The 17,436-nt window shown below is 48.0% G+C and overlaps 1 protein-coding gene across 5 annotated transcripts in view; it reads right to left on the bottom strand.

Moving 5' to 3' along the window:
* LOC118386430 (pleckstrin homology domain-containing family M member 3-like) overlaps positions 1-17,436 on the bottom strand; it is a 112,905-nt gene that overhangs the window by 56,703 nt on the left and 38,766 nt on the right. For 4 of the 5 annotated variants that reach the window (XM_052522884.1, XM_052522883.1, XM_052522881.1 and 1 more), the window contains exons 5-7: positions 14,693-14,838; positions 14,294-14,484; positions 5,416-5,479 (exon numbers count right to left, since the gene is read on the bottom strand). In XM_052522884.1, the coding sequence (XP_052378844.1) occupies positions 5,416-5,479; positions 14,294-14,484; positions 14,693-14,838 (401 nt within the window). Of the gene's footprint in view, positions 1-5,415; positions 5,480-14,293; positions 14,514-14,692; positions 14,839-17,436 lie in introns of those variants that run through there. The other variant, XR_008139944.1, reaches the window with a different exon arrangement.

Here is a 17,436-nt window from a genome sequence, read left to right as displayed (position 1 = left end):
CCATGTCTCCACTACTTTACAACATGGCCATGTCTCCACTACTTTACAACAAGCCCACCTCTCCACTACTTTACAACAAGCCCACTACCCCACTACTTTACAACAAGCCCACCTCTCCACTACTTTACAACAAGCCCACCTCTCCACTACTTTACAACAAGCCCACTACCCCACTACTTTACAACAAGCCCATCTCTCCACTACTTTACAACAAGCCCATCTCCACTACTTTACAACAAGCCCATCTCTCCACTACTTTACAACATGGCCATGTCTCCACTACTTTACAACATGGCCATGTCTCCACTACTTTACAACAAGCCCATCTCTCCACTACTTTACAACAAGCCCATCTCTCCACTACTCTACAACAAGCACACCTCTCCACTACTTTACAACAAGCCCACCTCTCCACTACTTTACAACAAGCCCACTACCCCAATACTTTACAACAAACCCACTACCCCAATACTTTACAACAAACCCACCTCTCCACTACTTTACAACAAGCCCACCTCTCCACTACTTTACAACAAGCCCACTACCCCACTACTTTACAACAAGCCCATCTCTCCACTACTTTACAACAAGCCCATCTCCACTACTTTACAACATGGCCATGTCTCCACTACTTTACAACAAGCCCACCTCTCCACTACTTTACAACAAGCCCACCACCCCACTACTTTACAACAAGCCCACCTCTCAACCACCACACTACATTACAACAAGTCCACTACTTTACAACAAGTCCACCTCTCCACTACTTTACAACAAGCCCATCTATCCACTACTTTACAACAAGCCCATCTCTCCACTACTTTACAACAAGCCCATCTCTCCACTACTTTACAACATGGCCATGTCTCCATCAACATGGCTGTCTCACTACTTTACAACATGGCCATGTCTCCACTACTTTACAACATGGCCATGTCTCCACTACTTTACAACATGGCCATGTCTCCCCACTACTTTACAACAAGCCCACCTCTCCACACTACTTTACAACAAGCCCACCTCTCCACTACTTTACCACTACCCCACTACTTTACAACAAGCCCACCTCTCCACTACCCCACTACTTTACAACAAGCCCACCTCTCCACTACTTTACAACAAGCCCACTACCCCACTACTTTACAACAAGCCCATCTCTCCACTACTTTACAACAAGCCCATCTCTCCACTACTTTACAACAAGCCCACCTCTCCACTACCCCACTACTTTACAACAAGCCCACCTCTCCCCTACTTTACAACAAGCCCACCTCTCCACTACTTTACAACAAGCCCACCTCTCCACTTTACAACAAGCCCACCTCTCCACTACTTTACAACAAGCCCACCTCTCCACTACTTTACAACAAGCCCACCTCTCCACTACTTTACAACAAGCCCACCTCTCCACTACTTTACAACAAGCCCACCTCTCCACTACTTTACAACAAGCCCACCTCTCCACTACTTTACAACAAGCCCACCTCTCCACTACTTTACAACAAGCCCACCTCTCCACCACTACCAAGCCCACCTCTCCACTACTTTATAACAAGCCCATCTCTCCACTACTTTACAACAAGCCCACCTCTCCACTTTACAACACCCCACTACTTCCACTACAAACAAGCCCACCTCTCCACTACTTTACAACAAGCCCACTACCCCACTACTTTACAACAAGCCCATCCCTCCACTACTTTACAACAAGCCCATCTCTCCACTACTTTACAACAAGCCCACCTCTCCACTACCCCACTACTTTACAACAAGCCCACCTCTCCCCTACTTTACAACAAGCCCACCTCTCCACTACTTTACAACAAGCCCACCTCTCCACTACTTTACAACAAGCCCACCTCTCCACTACTTTACAATAAGCCCACCTCTCCACTACCCCACAACTGGAAAAACAAACGTTTTAATGCAGCAACAAAAGAGCCAGTAGCCAAACTAGTCCAGCCTCTGGGCAGGCCCTGGGCAAACAGTACACTGCTTTAAAGATAGAAAGGCTGCTCCTAATAGGTGTTTGTTGGGATTTCAATAGCAAAGAGAGCCAAGTGCACTACTGCTTTCCATGAAGGACTGGGTCTACTCTATAACTAGCCAGGGAGACGGTCTTTATTGAACCTCACTGTGAAACAATAAAAGCCAGGCTTGATGAACGAGCTTTGATTATTCAGGAGAAATAAAAGAAACAGCTTGTTAATATGGAAAGCCAATTAGCTGTAAAGAGAGGGGAGGGGGTGAGAAAGACAGAGAGAGGGGAGGGGGAGAGAAAGACACAGAGAGAGGGGGAGAGAAAGACACAGAGGGAAGGGGGAGAGAAAGACACAGAGAGAGGGGAGGGGGAGAGAAAGACACACAGAGAGAGAGAGAGGAGGGGGAGAGAAAGACACACCGAGAGAGGGGAGGGGGAGAGAAATGACGGGGAGGGGGAGAGAAAGACACAGAGAGAGAGAGAGAGGGGGGGGAGAGAGACAGAGAGAGGAGGGGGAGAGAAAGACACAGAGAGGAGAGGGAGAGAAAGACACACAGAGAGAGAGAGGGGGGAGGGGGAGAGAAATACACAGAGAGAGAGGGGGGAGGGGGAGAGAAAGACACACAGAGAGAGAGGGGAGGGCGAGAGAAAGACACACAGAGAGAGAGGGGGAGAGAAAGACACACAGAGAGAGGAGGGGGAGAGAAAGACAGAGAGAGAAAGGGGAGGAGGAGAAAAGACAGAGAGAGAAAGGGGAGGAGGAGAGAAAGACACAGAGAGAGAAAGGGGAGGAGGAGAGAAAGACACAGAGAGAGAAAGGGGAGGAGGAGAGAAAGACATACAGAGAGAAAGGGGAGGAGAGAAAGACACACAGAGAGAAAGGGGAGGAGGAGAGAAAGACACAGAGAGAGAAAGGGGAGGAGGAGAGAAAGACACACAGAGAGAAAGGGGAGGGGGAGAGAAAGACACAGAGAGAGAAAGGGGAGGAGGAGAGAAAGACACACAGAGAGAGGAGGGGGAGAGAAAGACACAGAGAGAGAAAGGGGAGGAGGAGAGAAAGACATACAGAGAGAAAGGGGAGGAGGAGAGAAAGACACACAGAGAGAAAGGGGAGGAGGAGAGAAAGACACAGAGAGAGAAAGGGGAGGAGGAGAGAAAGACACACAGAGAGAAAGGGGAGGGGGAGAGAAAGACACAGAGAGAGAAAGGGGAGGAGGAGAGAAAGACACACAGAGAGAGGAGGGGGAGAGAAAGACACAGAGAGAGAGAGGGGAGGGGGAGAGAAAGACACAGAGTTTGAGAGGGGAGGGGCAGAGAAAGACAGAGAGAGAGAGGGGAGGGGGAGAGAGACACAGAGAGAGGAGGGGGAGAGAAAGACACAGAGAGAGAGGGGGGAGGGGGAGAGAAAGACACACAGAGAGAGGAGGGGGAGAGAAAGACACAGAGAGAGAGAGGGGAGGGGGAGAGAAAGACACACAGAGAGAGAGGGGAGGGCGAGAGAAAGACACACAGAGAGAGGAGGGGGAGAGAAAGACACAGAGAGAGAAAGGGGAGGAGGAGAAAAAGACACAGAGAGAGAAAGGGGAGGAGCAGAAAAAGACACAGAGAGAGAAAGGGGAGGAGGAGAGAAAGACACAGAGAGAGAAAGGGGAGGAGGAGAGAAAGACACACAGAAAGAAAGGGGTGGGGGAGCGAAAGACACACAGAGAGAAAGGGGAGGAGGAGAGAAAGACACAGAGAGAGAAAGGGGAGGAGGAGAGAAAGACACACAGAGAGAAAGGGGAGGAGGAGAGAAAGACACAGAGAGAGAAAGGGGAGGAGGAGAGAAAGACACACAGAGAGAAAGGGGAGGAGGAGAGAAAGACACACAGAGAGAAAGGGGAGGAGGAGAGAAAGACACAGAGAGAGAAAGGGGAGGGGGAGAGAAAGACACAGAGAGAGAAAGGGGAGGGGGAGAGAAAGACACAGAGAGAGAAAGGGGAGGGGGAGAGAAAGACACAGAGAGAGAGAGTAAGCTATGATAGAGAGATGAATAGAGAGAAAGAGAGTGAGGGAAAGAGAGCGAGCGGTAGAAGAGTGTCAGGCCAGGGGATGTAGGGAAGAATGGTGGACTTTAACACACTAGTTTTTCTGCTTGTTGATTCTGAATGTCTGTAATTAGTGAGCGGGCCAGGGTGAGGGGAACATGAAGGGGAGAGGGAGAGAGGTAGGGTGGTGCAGAGGGGGCTGGGTGGGGAAGGTGGAAGATATGGGAGAGTAGTAGTGTGGAAGAACTCCAGGTTGGGGGAGGGGGATCAGAGAGAGGGGGTGGGAGAGAGAGGCAAGAGATTACGCCAAACCAAAGTAACCCTCATTCCAATAACAGTTATTCATGCCTTAATAACAGCCTAGAAACTGCTCATGAGAGGGCTGAGGGAAACTCTCCCCACTGTAACGAGGGCTGAGGGAAACTCTCCCCACTGTAACGAGGGCTGAGGAAACTCTCCCCACTGTAACGAGGGCTGATGGAAACTCTCCCCACTGTAACGAGGGCTGATGGAAACTCTCCCCACTGTAACGAGGGCAGAGGGAAACTCTCCCCACTGTAACGAGGGCTGAGGGAAACTCTCCCCACTGTAACGAGGGCTGAGGGAAACTCTCCCCACTGTAACGAGGGCTGAGGGAAACTCTCCCCACTGTAACGAGGGCTGAGGGAAACTCTCCCCACTGTAACGAGGGCTGAGGGAAACTCTTCCCACTGTAATGAGGGCTGAGGGAAACTCTCCCCACTGTAAAGAGGGCCGAGGGAAACTCTCCCCACTGTAACGAGGGCTGAGGGAAACTCTTCCCCACTGTAACGAGGGCTGAGGGAAACTCTCCCCACTGTAACGAGGGCTGAGGGAAACTCTCCCCACTGTAACTGGCAAAGGACAATTTGTTCTCAGACTGTGAGCTCTTCTCCCAGTGCCTCGTGCTGCTAGCAGGTTGAGGTGTCAGAGACAGAGAACCTCTTCACTGGGAGGGACTGCTTTAGCTCCACATGCCTGTCTGAGTCCGAGCAGCCATGCATTGTCCTGACACGTGTAAACTGAATGTTCAAACCCTGAATGCTGATTGGCTAACAGCCGTGGTATATCAGACCATATACCATGGGTATGACAACACATTTCTTGTTAGTGCTCTAATTATGTTGGTAACCAGTTTATAATAGCAATAAGGCACCTTGAGGGTTTGTTGTATATGGCCATTATATCACGGCTAAGGGCTGTATCCAGGCACTTCACGTTGCGTCATGCACAAGAACGGCCCTTAGCCGTGATATATTGATCATATACCACACCTGACTGCTTAAATATAACACAGTATATATATGAGTGTGTACTAGTGTGCCTGTAACAGTCTGATGTTTGAAAGTGAGTGTGTCCACTATACAGTATGTGTGTAGTGTGTATTACCTGTTGCAGGTCAGCCAGTGAGTACAGGTGGATATGTTGCAGTAGGTAATCTCTGGGGAAGATCCTTAAGGGGAGAGAGAAAGACCAACATTTTGACCATTTTAGTTATGCAATTTTCTTAGAAGCATAAGTCAGATCCTTTCAGAAAATGTAATATTATATGCCATTGAGCAGACTTACAGCACTGTGTGTATGGGTGGCCCCACCAATAAAAAGTAGAATTCAATGGTGTGTGTCATTGTCTCTCACTGTACTGACCTGGAACAGCAACGCTGGTGAAATGGTTTATCGTATATTAAAACATGACAGGAAGGAGATGTGAGGTTCATGTTGAGATTCATAAAGGACGATAACAAAATGTACACGATGAGTCATGTCACACATATACACACACACACACGGACCATGATAGTGCCTGTGTAACCATGGTAACGGCGGGGCCAAATTGCAGAGAAAATGGGGGTTAATTCAATAGAATGAGAGTCAGGCTGGGGCAGAAGGGGAATGGGTGTTTAAAAGCTCTCTGCCTTATAATGGAGCGAAGTGGAGGTCTCTCTCTGCTCTCTCCGTCTCATCAGGCTCGCTATTATAGCCCTCTGCACAACACTCTCTACCAAATCTACACACACACAGTAATTCACACACACTCACCCACACCAGCTCACGTTACAGTTCAAGGATCCACAAAGTGACATAGCAAGAGACAGAGAGGTGGGAGTTGGAGTGAAAGATGGAGAGGGCGAGAGATGGGATCATATAGACTCTCTGCACTAATAACCCCACGCTGTCTCTCTCTGCACTAATAACCCCGCGCTGTTCCTCTCTGCACTAATAACCCCGCGCTGTTCCTCTCTGCACTAATAACCCCGCGCTGTTCCTCTCTGCACTAATAACCCCGCGCTGTTCCTCTCTGCACTAATAACCCCGCGCTGTTCCTCTCTGCACTAATAACCCCGCGCTGTTCCTCTCTGCACTAATAACCCCGCGCTGTTCCTCTCTGCACTAATAACCCCGCGCTGTTCCTCTCTGCACTAATAACCCCGCGCTGTTCCTCTCTGCACTAATAACCCCGCGCTGTCTCTTTCTGCACTAATAACCCCGCGCTGTTCCTCTCTGCACTAATAACCCCACGCTGTTCCTCTCTGCACTAATAACCCCGCGCTGTTCCTCTCTGCACTAATAACCCCGCGCTGTTCCTCTCTGCACTAATAACCCCGCGCTGTTCCTCTCTGCACTAATAACCCCGCGCTGTCTCTTTCTGCACTAATAACCCCGCGCTGTTCCTCTCTGCACTAATAACCCCGCGCTGTTCCTCTCTGCACTAATAACCCCGCGCTGTTCCTCTCTGCACTAATAACCCCGCGCTGTTCCTCTCTGCACTAATAACCCCTCGCTGTTCCTCTCTGCACTAATAACCCCGCGCTGTTCCTCTCTGCACTAATAACCCCGCGCTGTTCCTCTCTGCACTAATAACCCCGCGCTGTTCCTCTCTGCACTAATAACCCCGCGCTGTTCCTCTCTGCACTAATAACCCCGCGCTGTTCCTCTCTGCACTAATAACCCCACGCTGTTCCTCTCTGCACTAATAACCCCGCGCTGTTCCTCTCTGCACTAATAACCCCGCGCTGTTCCTCTCTGCACTAATAACCCCGCGCTGTTCCTCTCTGCACTAATAACCCTGCGCTGTTCCTCTCTGCACTAATAACCCCGCGCTGTTCCTCTCTGCACTAATAACCCTGCGCTGTTCCTCTCTGCACTAATATCACCATGCTGTCCCTCTCTGCACTAATAACCCCGCGCTGTTCCTCTCTGCACTAATAACCCCGCGCTGTTCCTCTCTGCACTAATAACCCCGCGCTGTTCCTCTCTGCACTAATAACCCCGCGCTGTTCCTCTCTGCACTAATAACCCCGCGCTGTTCCTCTCTGCACTAATAACCCCGCGCTGTTCCTCTCTGCACTAATAACCCCGCGCTGTTCCTCTCTGCACTAATAACCCCGCGCTGTTCCTCTCTGCACTAATAACCCCACGCTGTTCCTCTCTGCACTAATAACCCCGCTGTTCCTCTCTGCACTAATAACCCCGCGCTGTTCCTCTCTGCACTAATAACCCCGCGCTGTTCCTCTCTGCACTAATAACCCCGCGCTGTTCCTCTCTGCACTAATAACCCCGCTGTTCCTCTCTGCACTAATAACCCCGCTGTTCCTCTCTGCACTAATAACCCCGCGCTGTTCCTCTCTGCACTAATAACCCCACGCTGTTCCTCTCTGCACTAATAACCCCGCGCTGTTCCTCTCTGCACTAATAACCCCGCGCTGTTCCTCTCTGCACTAATAACCCCGCGCTGTTCCTCTCTGCACTAATAACCCCGCGCTGTTCCTCTCTGCACTAATAACCCCGCGCTGTCCCTCTCTGCACTAATATCACCATACTGTCCCTCTCTGCACTAATAACACAATGCTGTCCCTCTCTGCATTAACACTGAAGGGACACACAGCTCCAATGCCTCTCCTGGGAGTGATTGAGGGACGGACACACAGCTCTATGCAGATACCATGGAAACCTTTGTGGGAAGGGGTAGTAGTATCTATATGAATGTGAATTTGAGTGCATATACTGTATACGTGAGTTACATCTGTCCCTTCCACGCCCTCTACTTCTCATCCCGTGTCTCCCTAACCTGCCGCCACTCCCCCAGTGCTCTCTCCCTCTCTGTGTGGGTGTTTCTGATTGTGTGAGTAGAGACAGGTGTGCTGGAGGCAGAGCAGATCCCCACCAACTGCAACCTGTTCCATAATCAAGACTAGAGGTCGACCGATATGATTTTTCAACACAGATACCGATACCGATTATTGGAGGACCAGAAAAGCCGATACTGATTAATCGGCCGATTAAAAAACATGCTATTGTAATAATGACAATTACAACAATACTGAATTAACACTTATTTTGACTTAATATAATACATCAATAAAATCAATTTAGCCTCAAGTAGATAATGAAACGTGTTCCATTTGGTTTAAATAATGCAAAAACAAAGTGTTGGAGAAGAAAGTAAAAGTGCAATATGTATATGCCATGTAAGAAAGCTAACGTTTAAGTTCCTTGCTCAGAACATGAAAACATATGAAAGCTGGTGGTTCCTTTTAACATGAGTCTTCAATATTCCCAGGTAAGAAGTTTTAGGTTGTAGTTATTATAGGAATTATAGGACTATTTCCCTCTATACCATTTGTATTTCATTAACCTTTGACTATTGGATGTTCTTATTTATTTTTATTTTTTTTAACCTTTATTTAACTAGGCAAGTCAGTTAAGAACAAATTCTTATTTTCAATGACGGCCTAGGAACAGTGGGTTAACTGCCTGTTCAGGGGCAGAACGACAGATTTGTAACTTGTCAGCTCGGGGATTTGAACATGAAACCTTTTGGTTACTAGTCCAACGCTCTAAGCACTAGGCTACCCTGCCGACCCTATAGGCACTATAGTTTTGCCAGTGTAACAGTATAGCTTTCGTCCCTCTCCTTGCTCCTCCCTGGGCTCGAACCAGGAACACAACGACAACAGCCACCACATCGAAGCAGCGTTACGCATGCAGAGCAAGGTAAACAACCACCCCAAGGCTCAGAGTGTCACACCCTGGTCGAAGTAATGTATGTTTGTCTTCATTTATTTGGTCAGGCCAGGGTGTGACATGGGTTATTGTGGTGCGTTTTTGTCATGGGGTTTTTGTGGGGTGTCTAGCATGGTCTATGGCTGCCTGAGGCGGTTCTCAATCAGAGTCAGGTGATTATCGTTGTCTCTGATTGGGAACCATATTTAGGCAGCCATATTCTTTGAGTATGTCGTGGGTGATTGTTCATGTCTCTGTGCTTGTAGTCACCAGATAGGCTGAATAGGTTTTCACATTCCGTTTGTTGTTTTGTATTGTTCATGTTTTTTCTTTATTAAATATGTATCGAACTAACCACGCTGCATTTTGGTCCGCCTCTCCTTCGACGGAAGAAAACCGTAACACAGAGCGAGTAAAGTTTGAAACGCTCTTAGAGCGTATATGACTGTAGTACAGAACCATGTCTTTAAACAGTATATGACTGTAGTACAGAACCATGTCTTTAAATAGTATATGACTGTAGTACAGAACCATGTCTTTAAACAGTATATGACTGTAGTACAGAACCATGTCTTTAAACAGTATATGACTGTAGTACAGAACCATGTCTTTAAACAGTATATGACTGTAGTACAGAACCATGTCTTTAAATAGTATATGACTGTAGTACAGAACCATGTCTTTAAATAGTATATGACTGTAGTACAGAACCATGTCTTTAAATAGTATATGACTGTAGTACAGAACCATGTCTTTAAATAGTATATGACTGTAGTACAGAACCATGTCTTTAAATAGTATATGACTGTAGTACAGAACCATGTCTTTAAACAGTATATGACTGTAGTACAGAACCATGTCTTTAAACAGTATATGACTGTAGTACAGAACCATGTCTTTAAATAGTATATGACTGTAGTACAGAACCATGTCTTTAAATAGTATATGACTGTAGTACAGAACCATGTCTTTAAATAGTATATGACTGTAGTACAGAACCATGTCTTTAAATAGTATATGACTGTAGTACAGAACCATGTCTTTAAATAGTATATGACTGTAGTACAGAACCATGTCTTTAAATAGTATATGTCTGTAGTACAGAACCATGTCTTTAAATCGTATATGACTGTAGTACAGAACCATGTCTTTAAAAAGTATATGACTGTAGTACAGAACCATGTCTTTAAATAGTATATGACTGTAGTACAGAACCATGTCTTTAAACAGTATATGACTGTAGTACAGAACCATGTCTTTAAATAGTATATGACTGTAGTACAGAACCATGTCTTTAAACAGTATATGACTGTAGTACAGAACCATGTCTTTAAACAGTATATGACTGTAGTACAGAACCATGTCTTTAAATAGTATATGACTGTAGTACAGAACCATGTCTTTAAACAGTATATGACTGTAGTACAGAACCATGTCTTTAAATAGTATATGACTGTAGTACAGAACCATGTCTTTAAATAGTATATGACTGTAGTACAGAACCATGTCTTTAAATAGTATATGACTGTAGTACAGAACCATGTCTTTAAATAGTATATGACTGTAGTACAGAACCATGTCTTTAAATAGTATATGACTGTAGTACAGAACCATGTCTTTACATAGTATATGACTGTAGTACAGAACCATGTCTTTAAATAGTATAAATGACTACCTGTGTTCATATGTGCATGTGTGTGTGCGTGCAGACTATCCACACGTATGCAGCAGATCTGTGTGTCTAACGTGTACTTCCTTATGTGTGTGTGTGGTACATCCGTGGGGTTCAGAGGTGTGTGTTAGATCAGTGCGGGCGGTGATGGCCGTGACAGGCCTCCTCATCGCCCCCTCCAGGCCGACGGTAGGCCCAGAGGGTCCATGGATAGCTCGACGGTAGGCCCATAGAGGGTCCATGGTTGGCCGACGGTAGGCCCAGAGGGTCCATGGCCCATGGTAGGCCCATAGAGGGTCCATGGTTGGCCGACGGTAGGCCCAGAGGGTCCATGGCCCATGGTAGGCCCATAGAGGGTCCATGGATGGACGACGGTAGGCCCAGAGGGCCCAGAGGGTCCATGGCCCATGGTAGGCCCATAGAGGGTCCATGGCCCATGGTAGGCCCATAGAGGGTCCATGGTTGGCCCATAGAGGGTCCATGGTTGGCCCATAGAGGGTCCATGGTAGGCCAATAGAGGGTCCATGGTAGGCCAATAGAGTGTCCATGGTTGGCCCGGGGGAAGGGTTTAGCACCACCGGCCTCATTAATCCTGCAGTGTTTTGAAGGGCAGGGCGTTAGTCGCCGAGCGCTAATGGTATAGTGGTAAACAGGGTCTCTATCGAGAGAGAGGAGCACTCCGGGGTCGCCAACACTGCCGTAAACACCACGGCCTTCTTCCCCTTCCGACAACCAGCTGGGATAACTCTGTAGCCCAGGGTGTGTGTGGAGTAGGAGCGTCTCAGAGCCCCACTCTCTCCATTCGTCTCAGCCAAGACCTCAGCAAAAAAAATGTAGAGCTCCACAAGTCTGGTTCATCCTTGGAAGAAATTTCCAAATGCCTGAAGGTACCACGTTCATCTGTACAAACAATAGTACGCATGTATAAACACCATGGGACCACGCAGCCATCATACCGCTCAGGAAGGAGACGCGTTCTGTATCATAGAGATGAACTACTTTGGTGCGAAAAGTGCAAATCAATCCCAGAACAACAGCAAAGGACCTTGAAGATGCTGGAGGGAACAGGTACAAAAGTATCTATATCCACAGTAAAACAAGTCCTATATCGACATAACCTAAAAGGCCGCTCAGCAAGGAAGAAGCCACTGCTCCAAAACCACCATTAAAAAGCCAGACTACGGTTTATGGGGACAAAGATCGTACTTTTTGGAGAAATGTCCTCTGGTCTGATGAAACAAAAATAGAACTGTTTGGCCATAATGACCATCGTTATAATTGGAGGAAAAAGGGGGACGCTTGCAAGCCGAAGAACACCATCCCAACCGTGAAGCACGGGGGTGGCAGCATCATGTTGTGAGGGTGCTTTGCAGTAGGAGGGACTGGTACACTTCACAAAATAGATGGCATCATGAGGACGGAAAATTATGTGGATATATTGAAGCAACATCTCAAGACAACAGTCAGGAAGTTAAAGCTTGGTCGCAAATGGGACTTCCAAATGGACAATGACCCCAAGAATAAGTTGTGGCAAAATGGCTTAAGGACAACAAAGTCAAGGGAATGGAGTGGCCATCACAAAGCCCTGACCTCAATCCTATAGAAAATGTGTGGGCAGAACTGAAAAATTGTGTGCGAGCAAGGAGGCCTACAAACCTGACTCAGTTACACCAGCTCTGTCAGGAGGAATGGACCAAAATTCACCCAGATTATTGTGGGAAGCTTGTGGAAGGCTACCCTAAACGTTTGACCCAAGTGAAACAATTTAAAGGCAGTGCTACCAAATACTAATTGACTGTATGTAAACTTCTGACCCACTGGGAATGTGATGAAAGAAATAAAAGCTGAAAAAGATAATTCTCTCTACTATTATTCTGACATTTCACATTCTTAAAATAAAGTGAGGATCCTAACTGACCTAAAACAGGGCATTTTCACTAGGATTAAATGTCCGGAATTGTGAAAAACTGAGTTTAAATGTATTTGGCTAACGTGTATGTAAACTTCTGACTTCAACTGTATATATTTTTTTGAATGCCAGGAATTGATGGGGGAACTTAGATTCTCAATTACAAATTGACTGACCAGAGAACACTGTTTTCACAGACATGTTGAGCGTTGATGTATCAAACAGAGCTAGTGTGTGTGGAGGTTGAGGAGGGGGTTAGGGAGAGTCAGAGAGCGTCCATCACCCCAGGGACAGGCCTTTAAGTCTGGGCACCCTCACATAAACACATTCCCATCATACACTCACATACTGGCCTCAGAGGAGCCTTCAGGCTCCACTTCACACATTCATGCTTAACATGGACTAGGAATCAAGTCAACAAAAGGTGCTTTCAATGGACATCAGACATACAATTACCATTCCATACTTCTCCATTTTGTTCCTGTGCTATTTGAAAGCGTACTTTGATGTTTCCAGTCTCATAAAACCATTCTCTGTGTTCCTCCTTCATCTTCCTACTATGGTACTGAGTCATCCTTTCACTGTCTCATCCCCCAACATCTTGCCCATTGACAACCATATTCATCTCTAGTCAAAATGGATTTAATTAACAATCAAGGCCTTGATGAATCATACCTCATCCCCCTCTCGTCCATCCCTCCCCCTCCCCTGTCCATCCCTCCCTCGTCCTTACCCCTCCCCCTGTCCAGCCCTCGTCCTTACCCCTCCCCCTGTCCAGCCCTCCCCTTCTACAGAGGTCCTCAGTGATATCAGCAAGGCAGCTGAACAAGTATGCTCTGAAGGACTGGAGCTTCTACCCCCCCCCCCATACAGCCTCTTCTACCCTCCCCTCACACTCCATACAGCCTCTTCAACCCTACCCTCCATACCCATACAGCCTCTTCTACCCTACACCCCCCTCACACTCCATACAGCCTCTTCTAACCTACACCCCCCTCACACTCCATACAGCCTCTTCTCCCCTCACACTCCATACAGCCTCTTCTACCCTCCCCTCATACTCCATAGTCTCTTCTACCCTCCCCTCCCCTCACACTCCATACAGTCTCTTCTCCCCTCCCCTCCCCTCACACCCTCCATACAGCCTCTTCTACCCTCCCCTCCCCTCACACTCCATACAGCCTCTTCTACCCTCCCCTCCCCTCACACTCCATACAGCCTCTTCTCCCCTCCCCCCCCCTCACACTCCATACAGCCTCTTCTACCCTCCCCTCATACTCCATACAGTCTCCCCTCCCCTCATACTCCATACAGCCTCTTCTACCCTCCCCTCCCCTCATACTCCATACAGCAGCTCTTCTCCCCCCTCCCCCATCCCTCTCACCCTACACCCCCCTCACACTCCATACAGCCTCTTCTCCCCTCCCCTCCCCTCATACTCCATACAGCCTCTTCTCCCTACCCCCCCTCCCCTCCCCTCCCCTCATACTCCATAAAGCCTCTTCTCCCCTCCCCTCCCCTCATACACAGCCTCTTCTCCCTCCCCTCCCTCCCACTCCATACAGCCTCTTCTCCCTCACCCCTCACACTCCATACAGCCTCTTTACCCTCCCCTCCCCTCCCATCACACTCCATCCCCTCCTCCTCCCACTCCATACAGCCCCCCCCCCCCTCTCTCTCACCTTCTCCGGAGGTCCTCGGCCACGGCGCGGCAGCTGAACAGGTATGCTCTGAGGGACTGGAGCTGCTGTCTCAGGCGTAGGACTGCAGCCAGGCCCCCACAGTGTTCATACAGACACAGGTTCAACTGCTGCACATCCAGCAGGGGCTCCTCATAAACAAACTCCAGGAACTCCTTGGCCTGCTTGGACACCTGGACAGAATAGGGAGAGGAGGGGTGGGCTGTGTGTGTGTAAGGTCAAATCCTAACATCAGAAGTGTACGTAACTAAAACTCTCACTCACTGGGTGTTTCAGAATTTTTCTGTAGGTTTCTGAATATGTTGCGTGCGAGTGGATATGAACACATACAAGTCACTCTGGTAAATGACTCAGATGTGTGTAGAACATCACCAATCTCACCTTGTGTCTGTTGGTGTCCCAGTTGTGCAGCAGGCGGGCAGGGATGAGGAACAGGTTGTCTTGGTGACAGCTCTGGCAGTAGTACCAGCCACTGAAGCAACACACCTTGGCCTTGCCCCGCGACAACCCTACTGGCTTCTGACACCCTGCACAGAGTTAGAGAGGAGATACTGGGTGAGGGAGTGTGTGTGTGTGTGAATGAGTGTATGGGTCTACAGATAAACTAAACCACCAAACACTCTCTGTATCTAGAATTCAAAAAGGTGAGTGATGAAGTCCCTAATTTATTAGCTGTTATTAGAAGTTGCAACAGCCATGCAGGTCAACGATTGAGCGGCTGTTGACCTCCACAGGTCAAAGGTCAGGAGACAGAAAAACAGATTTGCCATGGTTAATGATTAGAGTCCCAGTCTGCAAGACTTTCATATGTACCTCTCTCTCAATGCCACACAAACCACACAACCAAGCAAACCAACATCTAGAACTACAAGGACTTCCAAAAACATCCCGTTCAGTGAATCCCTCCAACCGAGTTGAAGCGGAGGTTTCCCCACTCCTCCCTGTAGTCACAATAAGAGGGGAATTCAATGCTCTACTGTCTTAGAAAACAGTAGAAAGGAAAGATCCTAGGCTTCTATTGATGTCCTTCAGTAGTGCTGCTATCCTCTGAAAACTCTCTGCTTTGTCTTGGTCTCTTTGTTGTTCCTGTCTGCGCTCCCCCAAACACTCTGGGCCCACGCCATGGGCCACGCTCAGAACCCAAACAGGTGACCGCGGCAACGGCAGGTGTCCCTTATCCCCAGGACGATCTGGGAGGGACGGGGCCCAGGACGCCACGGAGGAAGAAAGGAACAAGGGAAGAAGGAGATGGAGAAGGTAATGGAGGGAGAGGGGGAAGGAGCGCAGACGGATACGGACTTGCACGCTCTTTGTCTTTTTCGGTGGAGCGTAGCGCCTGCCTCTGTACTTCACAGAGACGAGACGGGGAAGAGATCAGACGTGGATAGAGAGAAAGAAGGAAAGAGACTGAGGAGAGATCAGACGTGGACAGAGATAAAGAAGGAAAGAGACGGAGGAGAGATCAGACGTGGACAGAGATACAGAAGGAAAGAGACGGAGGAGAGATCAGACGTGGACAGAGATACAGAAGGAAAGAGACGGAGGAGAGATCAGACGTGGACAGAGATACAGAAGGAAAGAGACGGAGGAGAGATCAGACGTGGACAGAGATACAGAAGGAAAGAGACGGAGGAGAGATCAGACGTGGACAGAGATACAGAAGGAAAGAGACGGAGGAGAGATCAGACGTGGACAGAGATAAAGAAGGAAAGAGACGGAGGAGAGATCAGGAGAGAGAAAGAGATCAGGAGTGGACAGAGACGTGGACAGAGATAAAGAAGGAAAGAGACGGAGGAGAGAGATCAGACGTGGACAGAGATACAGAAGGAAAGAGACGGAGGAGAGATCAGACGTGAAGGAAAGAGACAGAGATACAGAGATACAGAAGGAAAGAGACGGAGAAGGAAAAAGAGACGGAGGAGAGATCAGACGTGGACAGAGATACAGAAGGAAAGAGACGGAGGAGAGATCAGACGTGGACAGAGATACAGAAGGAAAGAGACAGAGGAGAGATCAGACGTGGACAGAGATAAAGAAGGAAAGAGACAGAGTAGAGATCAGACGTGGACAGAGATACAGAAGGAAAGAGACAGAGTAGAGATCAGACGTGGACAGAGATACAGAAGGAAAGAGACGGAGGAGAGATCAGACGTGGACAGAGATACAGGAGGAAAGAGACGGAGGAGAGATCAGACGTGGACAGAGATACAGAAGGAAAGAGACTGAGGAGAGAAAAAACAGAGGATAACACACCAACAGCGGCTATCAGAACAGCCGATCTGGACCGGAGAGGGGTTCAGAATTAACCGTATGCACTCGAGTACAGGCTTAATTAACTGAATGGACAACAGAGACAGAATGCAATATGGAATTTTATTAAATAGTTTGGGGTATGGCCTCGTCTCCTTGGAGCCAGATGCTGATGACAGGTAGCCCTCTGCTGGGCAGCTGGTATCGAAACCCCTCTGCTGGGGGAAAGGAGGTTCAGTAATGGGCCTTCAGGTTATTATAGCTGGTGGGGGGGGGTTGTGCAAGACTGTTGCTGAAAAACAGGAAGTGAGCGAACATGGGCAAGTTGACATATAAATACATCAACACTTACACCCATTGGTTGAGACAGGAAAGTGAAACGTGAAAAAAGCAAACGTGCTTTATTGTGCCGTGCTTATAGGCTAAAGGTAAATAGGTAAATGACATTCAGCTGATGGCTAATAAGAGGAGAAGATTAGCGAGATGCTACGCTGATGATATGTTTGTATTCATTCCCACTACGACCGTAGAACAGGAAACAGAGTGAATTAGGTTATACTGCTTGATGAAGTTAAACAAGCATTCAGATCAGCCTTCCTGATTGAGCATTCAGATCAGCCTTCCTGATTGAGCATTCAGATCAGCCTTCCTGATTGAGCATTCAGATCAGCCTTCCTGATTGAGCATTCAGATCAGCCTTCCTGATTGAGCATTCAGATCAGCCTTCCTGATTGAGCATTCAGATCAGCCTTCCTGATTGAGCATTCAGATCAGCCTTCCTGATTGAGCATTCAGATCAGCCTTCCTGATTGAGCATTCAGATCAGCCTTCCTGATTGAGCATTCAGATCAGCCTTCCTGATTGAGCATTCAGAT

The sequence above is a fragment of the Oncorhynchus keta genome, chromosome 7, assembly GCF_023373465.1.
Source record: "Oncorhynchus keta strain PuntledgeMale-10-30-2019 chromosome 7, Oket_V2, whole genome shotgun sequence".
In the NCBI taxonomy this organism is placed as follows: domain Eukaryota; kingdom Metazoa; phylum Chordata; class Actinopteri; order Salmoniformes; family Salmonidae; genus Oncorhynchus; species Oncorhynchus keta.
The sequence above is the reverse complement of the archived record's forward strand: the minus strand, read 5'-3'. Positions and strand labels throughout refer to the sequence as shown.